The sequence below is a fragment of the Mus musculus genome, chromosome 7, assembly GCF_000001635.26.
Source record: "Mus musculus strain C57BL/6J chromosome 7, GRCm38.p6 C57BL/6J".
Classification (NCBI taxonomy): domain Eukaryota; kingdom Metazoa; phylum Chordata; class Mammalia; order Rodentia; family Muridae; genus Mus; species Mus musculus.
In genome coordinates, this window is record NC_000073.6 from 29,832,311 (window position 1) to 29,853,695 (window position 21,385).

Below are 21,385 nucleotides of genomic sequence, written 5' to 3' on the forward strand. Positions count from 1 at the left end.
ACATACACCATAAAGACAATGAAGGGATTTAAAAAAAAAAAACCACTATATTAGGAGCTAAGAAACTCTTACGTTTAATTTAGAAAAGTGCTGCCAATTCCAAGACGGCACAGATTTACAGTGAGTTGAAAGTATTCATTTCTCTGATAATTTCATACATTATGTAATGTATTCACCCCCAATCCCTCATCCTCTCCACAGCAATGCCCTTCCTGCCTTCAAGTGTGTGTGTGTGTGTGTGTGTGTGTGTGTGTGTGTGTGTAAAAGCTGTGTATGATGATTGTATTTGTTTTTTAATTACCTGTTATGTGTTGCATGTTTGGGGTGCAAACAGCCATATGAGAGTGAGGATAACTTTGGGTCGGTTCTCACCTTCCACCGTGGATTTTAAACATCGAACTCTTGTCCTCAGGCTTGATGGCAAGTGCCGTTACCACTGAGCCATCTCATCAGCCCTATAGTAGATATGTTAAGTGTGTAGTGTGACATGGGTATGCATTTGATACCAGGTTACTATTTGTGGAAGCACAATGGTGGCAGTGACCCTGTGACCAGAAGGAAATGAATGTTGTGTTTAATCACTGTTGTTAAGTTGTTTGTAGGAAGGAGGATACAATTGAAGGCTTTGGGTTCTGGCCTTGGAGAATGCAGAGGAAGGAGTAGAGGAGGAATTATTGCCCTGCCCCAGGGAAGGAAAACACTGGACTGTTTGCAGAGTAGCCATCTCTGAAGAGGCGGAGGGATTGTAGTCTGGAAGCCTGAGTATTCGTACTGGAGAGCACTTTGTGTGGATCATAGTTTTCGGCATGGTGGGTTTAAGGTGTACATCTGTGGGTCTGCCCAGTGTAAAGTTTATAGTTCAACAAAAGATGAGGGGTGTTTTTATGACAATGTTCAACTTTCTTGTCATACAGCATATATTCAGAAACATGAAGATGATGGGCAAGAACATTTCAGGTCATGCTGTGGTCAATATGAAAAGGAGCCAAGGTTAGTCTAGATCTCTTGAAAGACAAAGTTTCACTGGCTAGGTGGCTTGGGTTGGTTGACCATTGGTTCCCCACCCCCAAAGAATATTAAATAAATAGATTGGTAGGTAGGAAGGTAAGTAGGTAGATGGATGGATGGATGATGGATGGATCAATCAATCAATTGATCGATAGATAGATAGAGCAAAGGTAGCTTGATCAAGTGGAACAATGTATAAGCAGTAGAAGACAATGCACATAGTATATTCCAAGTAAATACATGTGAACAGAAAATTGGAGCAATACCTCGTGGGAAAAGGGGAAAGGATTAGTTTTCTCTTGGGAATGAGACACTAGAATGGGCAGGTCCAGGAGAGGTAAGCAAATCTAGCTCATCTTTATGGTTATGCTAAAATTGCAAGGATGGAAAGCAAGACTTGGTCTGGTTGCAGCGCATGAGCCTTGAGCTCAAGGTTTTAAGCCATGAGGGAACAGCCTGTGGTAGTGTCATCAAATGGGGTCTCATAGAGGTAGAAGGAGCAAAGCCTAGAAGCTAAGTGAGCACATAAGCCACCTGCCCATTTCCAGACCCAGTGGCAGAAACAGAATTATGGATGGATGAAACCTAACAGAGTCTAGCATCTGAAAAGGGAAATGAACAAGAAGTTTCAGACATCTCATGAGCACAAAAACCTCTAGGTAGTTTCAACGTACTCTCCCTGACTTCTTAGGTGAGCACTCAAGACCATGATCTCCTATAGGGAAATAATTGGGTTCAAGTTTTTTAAATTATTCTGTTCTTTTTATATCCACAGTAACTTTCATTTCCTAATCATCCTTATTGCTCTTTACTCCCAAGTTGACAGAGGTTCCTATAGCCCCCTCCCCCTCTCGCTCTGTCTCTTTCTTCTCAACTCCCCTTCCCACGCCCTAAATAAACTCTATTCTACACTGTACCCATCGCCAATCAATGGATGATACCTCGCAGGGAAGGGATGCCTCAGCATGAGCCTGCGAAGGCACCCCTCCCACCTCATCATACCATGCTCCTTCAAATATATCTTTTTTTTAAAATTTAGTTTATGTATATGAGTACACTGTAGCTATCTTCAGACACACCAGAAGAGGGCATCAGATCCCATTACAGATGGTTGTGAGCCACCATGTGGTTGCTGGGATTTGAACTCAGGACCTCTGGAAGAGCAGTCAGTGCTCTTAACCACTGGGACAACTCTCCAGCCCTATCAAACATATCTTTATTTACTAGATACATTCTAGGACAAATAATTAAACAACTCAGATATGCTTAATAGATACTGGCTCTCAATCTTGTTAGAAATATGCTAAATATAACATTAAATGTTGAAGCTTATTATGACAGACAGAAACTCCAAAGCCTAACAATGAACTTCTCCAAGAAAATATGGGCACAGCAACAAGACTGTCTAGATTGTGGTATGATAATCACTGAGAAACACTGCTCCATTGCCTTGCCCACTGCAAGGGCTTGGCCTAAACTGTGGACAGAGGATACCCAGAGAGTTAAATGTCCTATATTGCCTAAGTCAAGGTGAGAGAAAAGAGGCCAGCCAGGAACATGTAGAGAGATGGGGCAAAGGAAGGGGAGAGAGGGAGAAAGGGGTCAGGGAGAGAAGAGAATCAGAGAAGGGGAAGAGAAAGTGAGGTGGGGCCAAATAGCTCCTTTATAGCAAGCCAGGCCTACCTGGCTATTGCCAGGTAACTATTGGACCAAGCCTATAAGGAATACTAGCATTCCTCCGTTTTGGTGCTGTTCTTGTAAACCAATTCCATAATAAATAAAGGAGCCAATCATTGGATGAGTAGGCGGGACTTCCGGGTTGGAGAGAGGAAGAGAGGAAGCAGGAGAGAGTTAGGTCCTTTTGGACGGGGATAGCATGAGGACAAGATGTAGCTACGAGTGTCTCCCAGTTTCAATGGCAGATCGATCAGGATTCGCCACCAGAAGATTTAGATTTAATAAGGCTTATAAAATTAGGATTTTAGTTGCTGTGCCCAGTTATTGAGTTAACATCGTTTCTGAGCTAAGTTTGTGTTGTGTTTTCCTTCACTCAGTGGCTCATCTGGGTTCAAGAGAGAAAGGTATGGTGACAAAGTTTCCCAGAGGTGCACCACAAAGGCAGTGGGGGATTTGAAGCATGAGGTTGGCATGGTAACAACCTGCCAGTGGGAACCTAGTGAGCTGGGTGGAGAGACTGTGGAGTTCTGAGTCAGTCTCCATGAGATAAAAACAGGTCAGTCTTTGCCCTCCAGTGCATGGCCGGCCAGGCTGTCAGAGCAGGTAGTTGTGGGCACAAGCACAGGAATGTGGCAGTTTTCTTTTTTTAATATTTCCCGCAACAGTCCAGTCTTAGGAGAGTTGACTATTTCCTTGCTGTCCAGAGTCTGTGGAACCATCTGTAGGTAGGAGGGAGCAAGTCCAGTACAAGCATCTGTGTCCTTGAGAGTAGATTGGAGGATCTCTGCGTTGCTTCGCTGGAGCTGTCCTGCATGTAGATTTTTGAGTAAATGCCTGGACTAGGCAAGATGCTGAAACACACACATACAAACATACACACACGTGCACACACTCTGCATGTAGTTTTAGAAATACACTTCAGCCTTTTTCATGGGGGCGCTGCAGAGCTCTGGCCCCTCCTGGCTCCCTTTTGTTCCACCTGGCTAAGACCCAAGATTGGCCTCCGACAGCCCTATCCTGAGACTCTGAATCTGCAGAAAAAAGACACACACTCCACTTGTCACTTTACAGCTTACCTTCCATGGCACAATTGTTGGGCACAAATACCTCCTGTCTGGAAATTTGTGCCCTTACTAAACCACCATCTTCGTCTCTCCTTCCTCCTAAAATTCAGACACCTGTTCTGATTAGTCCTTCCCAACATCTCTAGCAACTGGCCCACAGTGGGGCCACAGGGCCTAGCTGCCCCAAGATCTTACATGATTGCAGCATGCACCTTGTTCCCATGCATGGCAGAAAAAAATCCTATCTGTCCACACACAAACCAGCATCTGCAGTCCAGTTCTCTCAGGAGACACCACACACAAAACAGTAGCTGCAGTCCAGTTCTCTAGGCAGACACCACACACAAACCAGCCACTGCTATCCAGTCCTCTCATCAGTCACCACACAAACCAGCAGCTCTAGTCCAGTCCTCTCGGCAGACACCACCCACAAACCAGCCACTGCTGTCCAGTTCTCTCAGGAGACACCACACACAAACCAGAAGCTGAGGTTCCAGTACTCTCAGTAGACACCAGCACAATCCAGCAGCTGTAGTCCAGTCTTCTTAGCAGACACCACACATAAAACAGCAGCTACAGCCCAGTCCTCTTAGCAGACAACACACACAAACCAACAGTTGCAGTCCAGTTCTCTCGGCTGACACCACACACAAACCAGGAGCTACTGTCCATTTCTCTCAGCAGAAATCACACCCAACCCAGCAGCTCTAGTCCAGTCCTCTCGGCAGATACCACACACAACCCAGCAGCTTCAGTACACTTCTCTAGGCAGACACCACACACAAACCAGCTGCTGCTCTCCAGTCCTCTCATCAGTCACCACACGCAAACCAGCATCTGCTGTAAGTTCTCTCAGCAGACACCACACACAAGCAGGTGAGGTCTAGTACTCTCAGCAGACAACCACATACAAACCAGCAGCTGCTGTACAGTCATCTTATCAGTCACCACACACACCAGCATCTGCAGTCCAGTCCTCTCAGCAGACAGAACCCACAAACCAGCAGCTGCTGTCCAGTTCTCTTGGCAGACACCACACACAAACCAGCAGCTGCTGTTCAGTTCTCTCAGCAGACACCACACACAAACCAGCAGCTGAAATCCAATTCTATTGTCAGTCACCACATGAACCCAAAGCTGCAGTCCAGTCCTCTCAGCAGTCACCACAAACAAACCAGCATCTGCAGTCCAGTCCTCTCAGCAGACACCACACACAAACCAGTGGCTGCTGTCCAGCTCTTTTTTTTTTTTTTTTTTATAACAGATTTAGGATCTTTTTTTTTTTTTTTTTTAAAGATTTATTTATTATTTTATGTAAGTACACTGTAGCTGTCTTCAGACACACCAGAAGAGGGAGTCAGATCTTGTTATCTGATGGTTGTGAGACACCATGTGGTTGCTGGGATTTGAACTCTGGACCTTCGGAAGAGCAGTCGGGTGCTCTTACCCACTGAGCCATCTCACCAGCCCTTTTTTTTTTTTTTTTTTTTTTTTTTTTAAAGATTTATTTATTTATTATATGGAAGTACATTGTAGCTGTCTTCAGACACTCCAGAAGGGGGAGTCAGGTCTCGTTATGGATGGTTGTGAGCCACCATGTGGTTGCTGGGATTTGAACTCTGGACCTTTGGAAGAGCAGTCGGGTGCTCTTACCCACTGAGCCATCTCACCAGCCCTGTCCAGCTCTTTTAGCAGTCACCACACACAATCCAGCAACTCTAGTTTAGTTCTCTCAGCAGACACCACACACAAATCAGAAAGGGTAGTTTCCATTTCATACTTTCATTTTGGCTTCACACTTTGATTCAGAATTTGGCATCAGAAAATGCACATTAGGAGGAATCCCTATGAATGCGAAGATTGTGGAAGGGTCTTGATAGTGGCAAGAAGCCACAGGAATTTTTGAGAAGTTCTTTGGCGAGTTTCTCTCTATGGCATTACCACAAGCAGAGTTCAGCAATGTAATGTAAGGGGAACCAATACATGTGTTTCATTAGTGAAGAATAGTGGGGCAGAGAAATGCTCAAGCTCCAACTGTCTGTGGGGTCATATCCTTCATCAAGTGTCCTTTCACGTGTCTGCTACAGAAAAACATACTTTACCTGCCCCATCCAAACAGCATTTAACCATAATTTTCCAGAGACCAGAAGTTTCTACTTCAGACTTTCATTTGTGCTTGCTTAACATGAGAAAAGCCATTAAAGGAAACCCTGTAAATGTAAAGAATGTGGGAAGGCCTTCCTTCATGGCTTAGAGGTTGATTGACATCAGAAAATCCTTACTTCTGAAGGAAAGTCAGGGCTAGGATTGTAGAAAGACCTGTTGTCATGATTCAGAATTTAGCATTAGAAGATGCACAGTAGGAACAGTCCCTATGAATGTGAAGGTTGTGGGGAAATGTTTCTATAGATCACAACTTCCTTGACATTAGAGGAAGTCCTTCATCTGGGACGCACAGCTTACATAGCATAGAAAAGTTCATACTGATCTCATGCTTGATGAATGTCAGAGAACTGGTCACAGCTTTAGATGCCATCCATATTTTCGTCAGGGTATGGGAATGCTATTAATCATTTCTCAAGTTTTGCTCAAGCGTTTACACTTGCCTTGTACTGAGTACGTAATCTCAGTGGGTGTTACATCCACTAAATGTGCCCTTCCCTTCTAAGCTGTATCCTCATCTTCCGGAATATTTACATTTTTGAGATCTACTATAAACATAAAGATGTCTGAGACAAGATTTCTTAAAGTACTCACTTTCAGTGTCGTGAAATCTTTTGGTATAAATCACAGGTGGGCTGGGGAGACAGCTCAATGGGTAACACTGTGTACTGGCTGGTTTTGTGTCAACTTGACATAGCTGGAGTTATCACAGAGAAAGGAACTTCAGTTGAGGAAATGCCTCCATGAGATCCAACTGTAAGGTATTTCCTCAATTAGTGATCAAGGGGGAAAGGCCCCTTGTGGATGGGACCATCTCTGGGCTGGTAGTCTTAGGTTCTATAAGAGAGCAGGCTGAGCAAACCAGGGGAAGCAAGCCAGTAAAGAACATCCCTCCATGGCCTCTGCATCAGCTCCTGCTTTCTGACCTGCTTGAGTTCCAGTCCTGACTTCCTTTGGTGATGAACAGCGCTATGGAAGTGTAAGCTGAATAAACCCTTTCCTCCCTATCTTGCTTCTTGGTCATGACGTTTGTGCAGGAATAGAAACCCTGACTAAGACACACTGCTAGTTGCACAAGCATGAGGACCCAGGTTCAAATCACTGGAATCCATGTAAGAAGCTACTTGTCTGTCACCATGTGTCTACATCTGTTTTCAGTGCTGTGGTGGGGAGGGGCTGGGGACAAGACTTCTGGGAATTTCACTCCCTCTATGTCTATTCACTGTTCTATTCACTGTTACTGTGACGAGACACTGTGATCAAGGCAACTCTTATCAAATAAAGCATTTAACTGGGGGCTTACTTAAAATTATCATGTTGAGGAACATTATGGCACAAAGCCAGGCAAGGTATGGGAGCAGTACCCGAGAGCCACATCCTGATCTGTAGGCAGCAAGGACGTTGACAGACAGACACTGAGTGTTGGGAGACAGACAGACAGACTGGGACTGGTGTGGGGTTTTTTAATCTCAAAGCCCACCCCTAGTGACACGTCTCCTCCAGCAAGGCCACACCTAATCTTCCCCTGACTTGTGAGCCTATGGGGACTAATCTCATTCAAACCACCATACTCTATATTCTTTCTTTTCCAAAAGTGAAATTATTGGTGAATGTGATGGTGTCTATCTGTAATCCCAGAACCAGGAAGGGGGTTGGGGGGCAATAGGATTTGAGTTTGGGCCAATCCAGGTGTAATATTGATTTTGGCACGAATTGTGATGGTGTTACTGAAAGACTGGCTTGTTCATTTTAATGATGCCACACCAGCATGAGGAAAGTATACAGGATGGGTAAACAGCATGTGATTGGTCACCATCATGACTTTGGGAGAAAGAGAGTGGACTTATAACTTTACTGCCATCTTGGACAAGGGCAGTCACATAATGGGCAGCCATCTTTGTTATGGGGAAATTCATACTTCCACCATAACTCCATGCATTCATGCCAAAATAAGAATAAGGTATATTTAATAATCAAAGTATATGTTCCAAGGTTAAACCTAAGATGGGTAACTGGAGTCAAGCTAAGTTTGCCTGTTCAAATATAATGTAGATAGATAGATGATCCTCAAATCCCCATCCAAGAATTGGTGGAAATGGCTTCTAATGTCTTTAACGTCCACAGAGTGACAGAGACAGAGCTAGCTGTGCAATGCTTGTGGGTCTCAAGTCTTCACTGATCTTCACTTCACTGAGAGAAACACAGATGAGAACTCCTGGTGTTCCTGTTGGTTACTCCAGTTGACTCATGCCAAGATTGATTGAGGCCTAGATGTCTCTGCTAGGTCGGGTCACCGATATTGCTAACCCAACTCTACCAAACTGGCCTGCTGGTGTATCCATGAAGTGTTTGCAAGTGGATTGAGCTACTATGCTAACCATGAACTGAACTGCCAATTTCCAGACAACACAGTGGGAAGTTGCTCTAAAGAACCTTACTAAATAGTTCCACTCCCCCGCCCCCGTATCCTTTCTTTTCCATTACCACTGGTAGATGGTGGGCTAAAAAGAGGTTAAAGCATTCAAGAACCATCATTTAAAATAAGGGTTGAGGGCTGAAGAGATGGCTCAGTGGTTAAGAGTACTGACTGCTCTTCTGAAGATCCTGAGTTCAAATCCCAGCAATCACATGGTGGTTCATAACCATCTGCAATGAGATCTGGTGCCCTCTTCTGGTGTGTCTGAAAACAGCTACAGTGTACTTACATATAATAAATAAATCTTTTTTTTAAAAAGGGGGTTAAAAATTAAAGTTACAGGAAAGTGATTTATTTTTGTAAACTTAAAGATTCTTATAAGCCTCAGAGAATCCACCTCTCACAGGTCAATTGAAATCAAGAAAAGTACTATCAATAAAGAGCCTGTTCTTCCCCCAACCTCACCCCTACACACATACCTGCCTGTTCCCCCAACCTCACCCCTACACACATACCTGCCTGTTCCCCCAACCTCACCCCTACACACATACCTGCCTGTTCCCCCAACCTCACCCCTACACACATACCTGCCTGTTCCCCCCAACCTCACCCCTACACACATACCTGCCTGTTCCTGAGGGTGGGATCTATTTCTCTTTCCCTGGTCCTGAGACCCACCCCACCCCTCCTTCAACTACCAAGACCATGGGCCTAAGTGTTTCAAGTGTACACCCAAGAAAAAGGTTTTCTTCATAAACTCCCGACTTTTATCTTCTGCCCCTAACATCCAGGTGTTTCCTCAGAACTTGCATCCAGGAAAACTCCAAAAACAGTTACCCACAGGTGCTCACTGCTTCAACTGGGGCTACACACTCATACCCCAAGATGGTCCCACAACCTGGACAGCAGTGAAACAACCAGCCTTCCAGGTCTTGGCCAGCATTCCACCTTTTTGCCCACACCCCAAAACTGTGCCCCAATGTCGCAGGAAGTAGGCATAAATGATTATGCCACCCTTATTCATTTATAATCAACAAAAGGTTGGGATGTTTGGTTTGGGGCCATGAGACAAGGGACTGAGGTACATATTTTACATATCAGAGCTTGACCTGGCCTCCAGCTTCTCCCAGCATCCCTCAGTCCCCACCTGGCATGCCCTGCCCCCAACCTTGAATTTTCTTGTCCAGGTGCTGGGCTGCCCTTCCCCCAGAAGCTCCTCCCTATACAATCCAGACATTTTGGTCTCTCCCTCTCTTTCTCCTTCTTTCTCTTCTCTCTGTGCCCACACCGTTTCTCTCTTTCTCTCCCCCTTCTCTCTCCCCATGGTGACATCCTTGAGACCAGGGAACTCACCCAAGAGCAGCTTCCCAATAAACCTATATTTAATACAATCTAATCTGGCTTGACTTGGCTCATTTCATAGGAATGGACAAAAACAAAACAAAACCACAACAACAAATAAACTATCACCTAGCTCCTGCTAGGATGACCCATTAAGCTCTGAGTATAGCATTCAGCTACTTTTCTAGTCCAAAGTTCCAAAGTCTTCCACATTCCTCAAAAAACTAGCATAGCTGGTCTGTCAGCAACAGCCCACTCCCTGGTACTAACTCCTGTATTAGCTACATTTCCAGGGCTGTGATAAAACACCATGTCCAAGGAAATGTATAAGAGGAAAGGCTTATGGTTCCAGAGGGGCAAGAGTTCATCAAGGCCAAGTGTGAGCAGACAGGCCAGCTGAGCGCTGAGGGCTCACATTCTAAAGTACAAGCAGGAAGCCAGAACAAATTGGAAATGGTAGGAATTTGAACTTTCAAAGCCTGCTCTGGTGACATACTTTTGCCAGCAAGGCCACACCTCCCAAATGTCTCCAAATAGCAGCACCAATTGGAGACCAAGTACTCAACTACCTGAGACTATAGGGCCGCATCCAAATATGACTTACCATGTACAACACACATACACATGTACTCATTTCCTTACATCATATAAACTGAAAGGTACCAGGAACTGAGATGATAAATTGTGATGGGGGCCAGTGGCTAAGAACACTAACTAGCTGCTCTCTCAGATGATCCTGGATCAATTCCCAGCACCCACAAAATAGCCACCAACCATCGGGAACTCCAGTTGCAGGGAATCTGACATCCTTTTCCAGCGTCCGTGGGCATTAGGTATCCACATGCAGAGGCACACGTGGCGCACATACATACATACATACATACACACACATATACATACATACATACATACACATATACATACACACACACACACACACAGGAAAAACAACCAACCATACATGTTAAAAATAATGAAAATTTTCAACTGAACTAAAAATTAACCTTGTAATATTTACTTAAAGAAAAGCTTTAACATTCCAGGTAAATATCCAGTCTATTATTTTCATTCCCTTAAACACTGGGCTCATGTGCCCAGAAAAAGAAACTACAAAAAGTTGGAGCCCAAGCCTTGAAGGCCTCTAGTGTGACAAATTCAACTTGATCTCTGAGACCCCCATGGTAGAAGAGAGCTTACTTCTCCACATGTACCTTGTGAAACACACACACTGTACACAGATACACACAGATACACACACACACCAATTTATATTTTTTTCCAGGAAATTTCCTGTCCAATACACTCCTCATTTAATTCTGTTATCAGAATTCTGTTAGCACAATTTGGCAAATTTCACATAAGGCTTCCTACTGCTTTATAGTATAGCCTGATTTACTTTGACATGGTTTTCCATTTTCTTTGGACTTTTGGGTTGTACTAGAAAAAAGAATCATTAATGTTTGCATAGAATATAAGCCATCAGCATATGACACGTCAAAATATAATTTTTGCACCTACATTGCCTTGAAATGTACCTTCTAAATATACACTGTTGCCTCGCTAATAGGGTATAACTGATGACCAATCAGTACCTTCTTTCATTAAAAGCCTTTTACAATTATGCCTCTGATTTTCTAAAAAAAAAAAAAGGAATGTTATAAGCCACCAGTTCTCAACCTGTGGGCAGCAGCCATTAGAAAACACATTTCCAATGGTCTTTGGAACCTCCAATCATAAATTCATTCTTGTTGCTGTTTGATGAGTGTAATTTTGCTATAGAGCAGTGCCTCAGGTTCTAAGACCATCAGAAATACGTATTTTCCAATGGCTGTGACCCACAGGTTGGAAACTGTAGCTATAAGCCTTGAACACCAGATAAAGAACTTTCCGTGTCAATTACATACTTGAGGTTCCTTGTTATGATCTAAGCAACGAACACCACAAAGTCACACCACGTGACAGGTCTCACTGGGAGGTTTATTGAGGAGGGAGCATACAGAGGCTGCCTCTGGGCAAGGGTGGAGGGGAAAAGAACAGGGAGAGGAGGTGCAGCCTCGCCTCGAGCTTTTCTACCTGGCCTCTTTGTTTCTAGAACAATGACTCCGAGACTTAATTTCTTATGAATAAATGGCTGCTTGATAAGCTTGGGGTTGCTCCTTGACTAGCTTGTCACTTACTTAACTGTTAAACTGTTGTTAGTTGCCTATCCTCGGTTTCACGCTTCTGTCTCCTCCAGAGTTCAGGGAATCTCCTGCCTCTGTCTAACTCCCAAAGTTCAAATCTTTTGCTACCAGATGTTCCACTTTCTATCTCTTGCTAATTTCCTTCTATTTCAGCTAATAGGCCTTCAGCTATTTATTGATGGGTGATGACCCCACACAGTACACAATGGATTCTCTCTATAAGGAGGCACTGGCTTTTTATAAGAGCATGCTGTACACGTGCTTGCAAAGGATGTGGTGAGAGTGCGTTGCATCCTGGCAGCTGGTGATGATGTATCCTGTGATCCCTGGGTCCCTGAGGTTGATGGTGGAGATGCCTGGTTGCTAAGCCTCCTCCACAGTACATATTTTCTGATGATGATTTAAGCTTTAAACCATGAATAGTCTTTCCATATTCCTTGGACTATTTTCTTTCCTCAGTATGAATGCTCTGGTGACAATTAAGCCTGCACTCCAGATGTAGACTTTCCCACATCCCTGGGACTCAGGGCTTGCCACTAATGTGAATATTCCAGTGTGGGTACAATAAAAACCACGAATAAGAGCCACATTCTACATTCCTCATACATTCCATCATTTCACACCAGTATGGATTTTCTGATGTCGACATAGTTGTGGTCTTCAAGGAAAAACTTTTCCACGCTCTGACATTCATCAGGGCCTTCTTCACCAGTGTGAATTCTCTGATGTTTGGTAAGATGTGCTCTTTGACCAAAGGCCTTTTCACAGTCCCTACATTTAAACGGTTTCTCTCCAGCATGGATTTTCTGATGGCGACTAAGATTTGAATGACAACCAAAAGCCTTGCCACATTCTTTACACTCATACACTTTCTTGCCAGCATTAACCACATAGTAATGAATATTCTGATGACTGGTCAGGCTTGAGCCGCGACTAAAAGCTTTTCCACAGACTCCACAGACATAAGCTTTTTCTCCGGTGTGAATTTTCTGATGTGACGTGAGATGGGATTTCTGTGAAAACGCCTTTCCACATCCATGACACGTGTACGGCCTCTCACCTGTGTGAACTCTGTGATGTCGCATCAAGTTTGACCTCAAATTAAAGGATTTTCCACATTCCTTACAGTCATAGGACTTCACGCCAGAGTGAATCCGTGTGTGCGCCCTAAGATGTGAATGAAACCTAAAAAGCCTTCCACAATGCTTACATTTAAAAGGTTTCTCTCCAGTGTGGACTTTCTGGTGATCAATGAGACCTGAGTGACAATCGAAATCTTTGCCACACTTTTTACATTCATATGCTTTCTTGCCAGCATCAGCTGCATGGTAATGAATATTCTGATGACTGGTCAGGCTTGAGTCACAGTGAAAAGCTTTTCCACAGACCCCACAGACATAAGCTTTTTTTCCAGTGTGAATTTTCTGATGTGACATGAGATGGGATTTCTGTGTAAACGCCTTTCCACATCCATGACACGTGTACGGCCTCTCACCGGTGTGAATTCTGCGATGTCGCGTCAAGTTTGACTTCAAAGTAAAGGACTTTCCGCACTCCTTACAGTCATAGGACTTCTCACCAGTGTGACCTTGCGGAAGGCCCAGTATTCCTGAAGGCAAACCAAACGGCCCTCCAGATTCCTTCCCCTGCTGAGGGGTCTGGGGACAGTGAGCTCTCTGACAGTGTGTGCGCTCCGATTCAGGAGCAGAGGTGTCCCCACACTCCTTGTCTTTGTGGACTTTGTTACCAGGGGGAGTTAGCTGAGGAAGAATACGGTCAGATTCCACAGTAAGGGCTTTTTCACACTGAATTTCAGTTGCTTTCTCTCCTGCATTCAGTCTCTGGTGGTTGTTGAAAACTATACCCTGGTTCACAGTGAGCACTTTTTCATAGGCGACTGCCAGTTGCTTAAAATATTCCTGATTTTGATGCGTTTGAAACTGATTTTTGCCATCCCAGCCATCTCCAAAACAGAAATCTTCAAGACTGCGTTTTCTAAAATATTCCTTCATTTCCCTTTGAGATAATTCTTCATATGTGCTAGGTTTTCCCAGGAACTTCTTGTTCTGAGAACTGAAATCTATGTCTGAAAGATAAATTCATAGTGTTTATTCAAAACAGATAAAGCATCCAATATAAATAGAGAAAATACTAGAGTATAAGATGAATGGCTTTAAAAATGGCCAATAAACCCTTTCCTCCCCAGCTTGCTCTTTGGTCATGATGTCTCACCATAGCAACCGGCACTCTAAGACAGCCATCATCTTATCTGATGACTGTCCCATTTCACCCCAGCCCTCACTCACCTGGATAAGGTCCCCTTGTCTCATCCCTCAAAATCATCCAGGGGTCTTGTCCTTTTTCCAACAAGGAGAACAGATGTGGCCGATAAACAAAAAGTCCTGCCCAGAAGATTTTTTTTAAAACAGGAAATGAGCACATGGTAAAAACTGTATATTTATCATCTGGTTCCTCGGTTATGAGAGAGAATAGTAAGAACAAGAGAAAGTCAAAAAGTATTTCTAAGCGGTCAGGGAGATGGAGGATTTCGCCAGGAGGGACTATTGCTAATTCTGTATAAACCAACTTCAGAGGAACTCCTCTACGACTTGGAAAAAGTTTGTTCCCGTTGCTGCTGCACGAACATTCAGGGCTGAGCTCTGAATCTTACCCACTGAGACGAGGTGGCTGTAGCTCTCCAGCATCACATCTCTGTATAAACTCCTCTGGTCCAGGCTCAGACACTCCCACTCCTCTGGAGAGAAGTCTACGGCCACGTCTCTGAACGTCATCAGTCTCTAAAAGGATACACCAAAATATCGGAGGTGAACTTGAAGAAAATGTTTGGATGCAAGGGGAAACTCTGATCAAAGAGAAGTGAGCAGAAAAAAAAGAATGAACACCTAGAGCTGGTAGTCTGGAGTAGGGCAGGAAGCGACATGGAAATGAAGTTCTAATCTCAACATACAACAAATCTACAGTAATAAAAACAGCATGGTACTGGCACATAAACAGACATGTTGATCAAGAGAACTGAATTGACGACCCAGATATAAACCCACACACCTACGGATACCTGATTTTTGATAAAGAAGCTAGAAACACACACTGGAAAAGATGACAGCATCTTCAATAAACGGTGCTGATCAAACCGGATGGCTGCATGTAAAAGAATCCAAATAGCTCTACGCTCACCACCTTGTACAAACTTAACTCCAAATGGATCAAAGACCTCAACATAAAACCAGAATCACTGAACCTGACAGAAGAGACCATGAGGAATGGCCTTGAACTCATCAGCACAGGGAAAGACTCTCTGAACAGGACACTGTTAATACAGGCAAGAAAATCAACTGTTAATAAATGGGGCCTTAGGAAACTGAAAAGGACACTGTTATTCAAAGAATGGGGAAAGATTTTACCAACTGTACATCCCATTGAGGGCTAATATACAATCTGTATAAAGAACTCAAGAAACTAGGTATCAAGAAAACAACCCAGTTAAAAATGGAACGAGGGTCATGAGTTCAAATCCCAGCAACCAGATGGTGGCTCACTACTATCTGTAATGAGAAACAAAATAAAGTGAGCAAGCAGGGGAGGGGGAAGGGGGAGCGAGCAGGGAGCTGGAGCAAGAGGGAGAAAAAAGGGGGGAAAATAGGACAAGGATCTAAATGGAATTCTCAAGAGCAAATTCAAATGGCTAGCAAACACTTAAAAAAAAAATGTCTAACATCCTTAGTTGTCATGGTAATGTAAATCAAAACTTTGGGATTCACCTTACCCCTATAAGAAGGGCTAAGATCAATAGAACAATGACACCTCATGCTGGTGAGGATGTGGACTAAGGGGGACACTCACCATTGCTGGTGAGATTGAAAACTTGTCCAGCCACTGTGGAAATCAGTGTGGTGGTTCCTCAGGAAGATGGGCATCAGTCTACCTCGAGACCCAGCTATACCACTCTCTCCTGGGCATATGCCCAAAGACGCTTCATCCTGTAGCAAGGATACTCACTCAACCATACTCACTGCCGCCCTATTTGTAATAAGCAGAAACTAGAAACAACCTAGATGTCCCTCAACAGAAGAATGGGTAAAGAAAATGTGGTATATTTATACAATGGAGTATTACTCAGCCATTAAAAAAAAATGATATCATGAAATTTGCTGGTAAATGGATAGAGCTAAAAAAAAAAATCTTTGAGGTATACCAGACCCAGAAAGACATTATGGTATGTATTTGCTTATATATGGTTATTAGGTGTTATGTCAATCTACAACCTATAGAATCATAGAGGTCAGGTTAAAAGATCTCATTAGGAAAGAGAAACAGAATATATAGCTATAAATGACTGGGGGGTTGCTGGCACAGAAAGAGCAAGTGGAGAGGGGATGGGGAGAGGGGGAGACAAGTAAAATTAGGGCCCATTTGAGGGGTAGTATGGAACCCTTATACAGTAGAAATGTCCTAAAATATATACATACATGTAGGCAATCTAAATGAAGTCACCAAATAATGGGGGAGACAGAATCCCAGTTGGCCATCTCTTGTCATCAAATGAAGCCGCCAGGACTGGAATGAAATTACATCTAATTGAGTTGTTGGCACCATGGGAATCTCCCAACAATCCAGACTTGTCAAGACCATAGGTCACTGTCCACAAACTGGCCTCAGTGATGAAGACCACACCTTCTCAACTTATTGAACATAAGAGAGATCAAGCTGGTTTCCTACAGAGCCTTCACCTGCTAGCACTGTTGGCACAGGAGGGTATAAACCAAAAGAGAAAAGAGAAACATGAACACCAAGCCAGCCACAAGCCCTTTGATCTACAATGGTGTCCTGCCTGCAAGATATACTCTAGCAGTGGTGGCACATAGCTTGTGGAAGTAACCAACCACTATCTGCTTTGACTTAAGGCCCACTCCACGTTATGGAATCAATACCTAACATTGTTTGGGTGACCAAAAACCAGAGATTAGATAGCCCAGGAACATAGGGTAAAATCAATTATTACTGTTCTTAAAATATATATATAGCAATAAAAGGACTCCTAATGACATTCTGCTATTCTTGCTCAGCCACCATCTGAGAGGCTCCCTCCTGCAGCAGATGGGAACAAATACAGAAACCCATAGACAAACATCATGTAGAGTGAGAGACCTGGGAAGACTCAGCCCTAAATGGGATGTCTTCATCAAATCCCCCTTCCCCTCATGAATTAGGAAGCCCTGCCAAAGAGGAGGTGGAAAAAGTATAAGAGCCAGAGAAGACGTAGGACACCAAGACAACAAGGCCCTCTGAATCAACACGAGCAAAGCTCACATGAACTCACAGAAACTAAGGCAGCATGCACAGGGCCTGCACAGGCCTGCATGACATTCTTTGTGCCCTTCATATATATGATAGATAGATAGATAGGTAGATAGATAGATAGATAGATATGATATGATAAGATAGATAGATAGATAGATAGATAGATAGATAGATAGATAGATGATATATAAATATCTGTATCTATCAAGGCTTCCAGATTTGCAGAATGGTGACAGTTTGTGAGAGTGATGTGACAGTGCAGAGAGGTCCCTCTTGCATTTGTTTGGTTTTGTTTCATTTTTTTCAAAACATAGTTTCTCTGTGTAGCCCTGGTTGTCCTGGAATTCAGTCTGTAGACCAGGCTGGCCACGGACTTGGAGATCCTCCTTCCTCTGCCTCCCAGGTGCTGGGATCAAAGGCCCTCGCCACCACTGTCCAGCTCCATCTTGTATCCTTGCTGAGGCTCTTTATTTCAGGTTTAGCTAGAACTTAATCTCCTTGTGAAGAAACCCATGGAAATTACTAAACTCTATTTAGGAACCCAAGGTCAAAGGTCAAAATGCCCTAGCTAACTTATCCACATAAAGATTTCTCCAGCTAATTGTTTAACTTAGTAAAGTAAGATGCCCCACTCCCCAACCCCACCCCCACCCCGCAGCTGCTGAGTGAGACACTGGGACATGGTCTCTGCCTTCAAAACCCCTGTGCTCTAGACACTTGGTGCTACACTTAGGTCTGGAATAAATACTTCCAATTGGCAAAATTAAATTAAATTAAATTAATTATAATAATTCCTTAAGAAATCCACTCCTTAATACTTCATACTGAGTACCTTCCAATCAGCACATGTTCCACATGTCAATAATAGCCTAATAATAATAATAACAATAGCCACACTTCACTGTCTCTGAACCAGCTTTAATTGTCAAAAGGCTCATGACAGAGATGTGACTTACAGAGTTGAGCAAAGCCTTTTCTGATAAGCCTTCTTTACAATACAGATATCGTTCTTTCTGTGTTCTTGCTTATTCTTCATGTTACAGACAGATAAATGTAACATCTTAATCCCTATGCATTCAATGTCCCATAATTTCTACCAAAGGCATCACCAAGTGCCACACCAAAGTGAATTCCAACCAGTGGCACATCCCATCTTGACTAATTAAATATTCGATTCTATGAACTCAATAAAAACATGCTCATTCTCTATTCCCCTTTAGCCACACAATTCTACCTTATAAAGCCATGGTTTGGGAAGGAAGCTCTAGTACTCCCTGTACAGAAATGACTTTCCCCTCCTTTGGTGCTTTGTCAGATGGTTAGAACACCAAAGCAATGGCCGCCAGCTGTAGAGTGCTTCACAACCATCCCTTACCAGTTGGAAGAAACTCAGAGAAGCAGTTTAAGGACAAGTAATAATAGATATTTACATGTTAGCTTGGCAGACAACTCCAACTTACTTGGGCCATGGCTTAAAACTTGAGTTGAGTAGTTCTCTTCTGGGTTCCACGATCAACCAAGTAGAGCCCGAGAAAGCTAGAGGGAAAGAACCATGAAAGGTTAAGGCTTCTTTGAAGTTTGTCTCAGTTGCTGTTCTACTTCTGTGAATGGACACCATGACCAAGAAAGACCAAGGCAACTCTTTTAAAAGAAGTATTTAACTGGGGCCTTACTTCAGTTTTAGAGGGTTAGTCCACGATCATGATGGCAGGAAGCAGGCAGGCATGGTGCTGGAGCACTAGTTGAGAGCTTTACATCCTAACCCACAGGCAGTAGGCAGCAGGCAAAGAGACAGACAGACACTGGGACCGGTATGGGCTTCTGAAACCTCAAAACCCATCCGCAGTGACACACCTATTCCAACAAGGCCACACCTCCTAATCCTTCCCAAATTGTTCTACTAACTGGGGACCAAACATTCAAACATATGAGCCTATGGGGGCCATTGTCATCCACACCTCCACGGAGCTTCCAAATGGAAATATGTGAAGGGCTGTTTCCTTCCTTGGAGAAAGAGCTTAGGGGCTCTGAGGGAATTCTACTCCCTTACAAAGCCAAAGTTGCTCAACTAAAGAGAGATAATTGGGATTAAATTAGTTATACCCAAACCACCACAAAGACCAGCGTATGAAATAGGATCACTCTGTCTTTCCGTAAATGTCCCCTCTAACTGCCCCATTCCTGAATTAGATACCCGATGGTCATCTCCCAGCTGAAAGCCCACTGCACCTGCCCAGGGCTCTCCCATGCACATCGATAACCAGTGCCTTCTATCCTCGTCATGGCCAACAACAGTCTGATACCTACAGAGTCCTTTTCATTCACAGCATACAACAGAAGGCACACCACACAACTCGACGCGTTTGAAGCCTAACTACGCCCTCACCAGACTCACCAGCTATTTACTGAGACAGCTGATGTGGTGGCGTAGCTTTTTGTAAACGTTTAATTTTTTTCTTTTATTTTTAATTACTTTGTTTGTGGGTTCTTGTTTTATCTGTCTCCTAACAATATCTTCTCTGTCTCAGCTTAGCTTCTCTAAGCTTAACTGCTACCTCAGTCTGCTAGCCCTGGAGCATGAGTAACAAACTGCAACCAACGGGGGGGGGGGGGGGGAAGGGTAGCGCAGGGAGGAAGGACCAAAAACCACCCACCTATGGGGCTTTAGCATTTACCCTCTGAAAAATTCCCAGAATTCCAAACAGCACACAATTACAGAATCTGTCTCCAACTGGTAAAACCATTCCTCTGCTCGAGCATGAGGCAAATCAGCATATCCCCACAGCTGGGATTAAAATGAAAGCATATTCTTATATTTCTGTGTTTTTTGAGAACCCAAACTTCCAGAATTCTCACTACAGGGTTTGTCTGTGTAGCCCTGGCTGTCCTGAAACTCACTCTCTAGATCAGGCTGGCCTCGAACTCAGAAATCTGCCTGCCTCTGCCTCTCAAGTGCTGGGATTAAAGGTCTGCTGCTGCTCCTCCTCCTCCTCTTCCTCCTCCTCCACAGCCATCTCCAAGCCAGAACCTTCTTTACGTTTCTTCTACCTACTCTCATCTCTTCTTGTTTATGTTAGATTAGGAATGTGGCCAACTATCTGTAAAAAAACAGTTGAGGCCCTAAATTTTAACTCAAGTACCATCTCAAAACTGAACACCTTGAATTCTAGTAATGGGGAGGTGGAAGAAGGCATAGTTCTGTGCTTTCGGGGCCAGCCTGGTCTACTTAGTGAATTCCAGGAAAGCCAGGGGTACATAGTGAGAGCCTGTCTCAAAATGGAGGAGGAGGAGCGGGGGGGGGGGGGGGGGACAAAGAAGAAAGAAAAAGAAAGAAATCTAAACTAACTGTATCTACCAGTACCAACACCTCCAGCGTGATGGATATACACGAAAGGGTCCCCTTCCACTTCCCTCTTTCCCCATCCTCAAAGGCACACATTCCTTCCCAGAAAGGTAAGACCCTCCCTGCTTCCTACCCTGCTGCCTACAACCCTTGAAAGCAAAACAGACTGTTTACAGGTGTTTCTATGATCTGCACAGCAACCTTCCGCACGAAACCTCTCCTTTCTTCAAGCCCCCGCCATGCCATCTTTCTGGAGTTGAGATCGCCTCTACTCACTGAAGCAAAAGGACAATAATCGGCCGTGAACCCAAGACTTTTCAGGTATTAATCACGATTTGAGGTGGAAATGAGATTTAGAGGGTTCAGACTGTCCCCACTCCCTGCCACCCAGGTGATCCACATTCAGGGGTCATCACATGCACAAATCAAACACGCTACAGTGTTAACCTCACCTTCATTAGGCTACCCAGCACTTTGGTGCCTCCCCATTAATCCATCTGTCTTATCCGCGCCTAGTTTCTCTCAATTCACTTCCCTTCCACACACCAGGTCTCATCAGGGTATCACACACTAGGATTTTCCATTGCTCACTGGTACCCACGGGACTAGGCAGGCGGCTTCCTCTCATCAGACTGCCCAGGGATGGTTTGGTCTCAAACACTCAGGTCTTACATTGGGATTCTCTTTGGGGTTCGGGAACGCTCCACGCTCCTCAGTTGTCCTCCTCCACAGCTTCGTGCGCTCCCAGCCAGCAAGCAGGCATGCAGACGGCTTCTAACTGGCTTCCTGGTGTGTCTGATAAAGCAAGCCTAGGGTCCACCGCGAGACCCGGCGCTGGCCAAGTCTTGAACTACATTTCCCAGGAGTCCAT

The 21,385-nt window shown here is 44.1% G+C and overlaps 1 protein-coding gene across 3 annotated transcripts; it reads right to left on the minus strand.

Moving 5' to 3' along the window:
* Window positions 1-50: 50 nt before the first annotated feature.
* Window positions 51-21,385, minus strand: Zfp940 (zinc finger protein 940). Of its 3 annotated transcripts, none has more exons than NM_173738.2 (5): window positions 21,187-21,338; window positions 18,632-18,707; window positions 14,524-14,650; window positions 14,159-14,254; window positions 11,626-13,938 (listed from the first exon to the last, which is right to left on the minus strand). In NM_173738.2, exons 2-5 carry the CDS (start codon window positions 18,638-18,640, stop codon window positions 12,470-12,472), a joined length of 1,701 nt encoding a protein of 566 aa, NP_776099.1. In that variant the 5' UTR covers window positions 18,641-18,707; window positions 21,187-21,338; the 3' UTR covers window positions 11,626-12,469. The 3 variants fall into 3 exon arrangements, with proteins under 3 accessions (XP_030098313.1, NP_776099.1, XP_011248837.1); XM_011250535.3 differs by having other exon boundaries at window positions 11,628-13,938; window positions 20,967-21,383; XM_030242453.1 differs by lacking the exons at window positions 11,626-13,938; window positions 14,159-14,254 and adding an exon at window positions 51-3,493 and having other exon boundaries at window positions 21,187-21,385.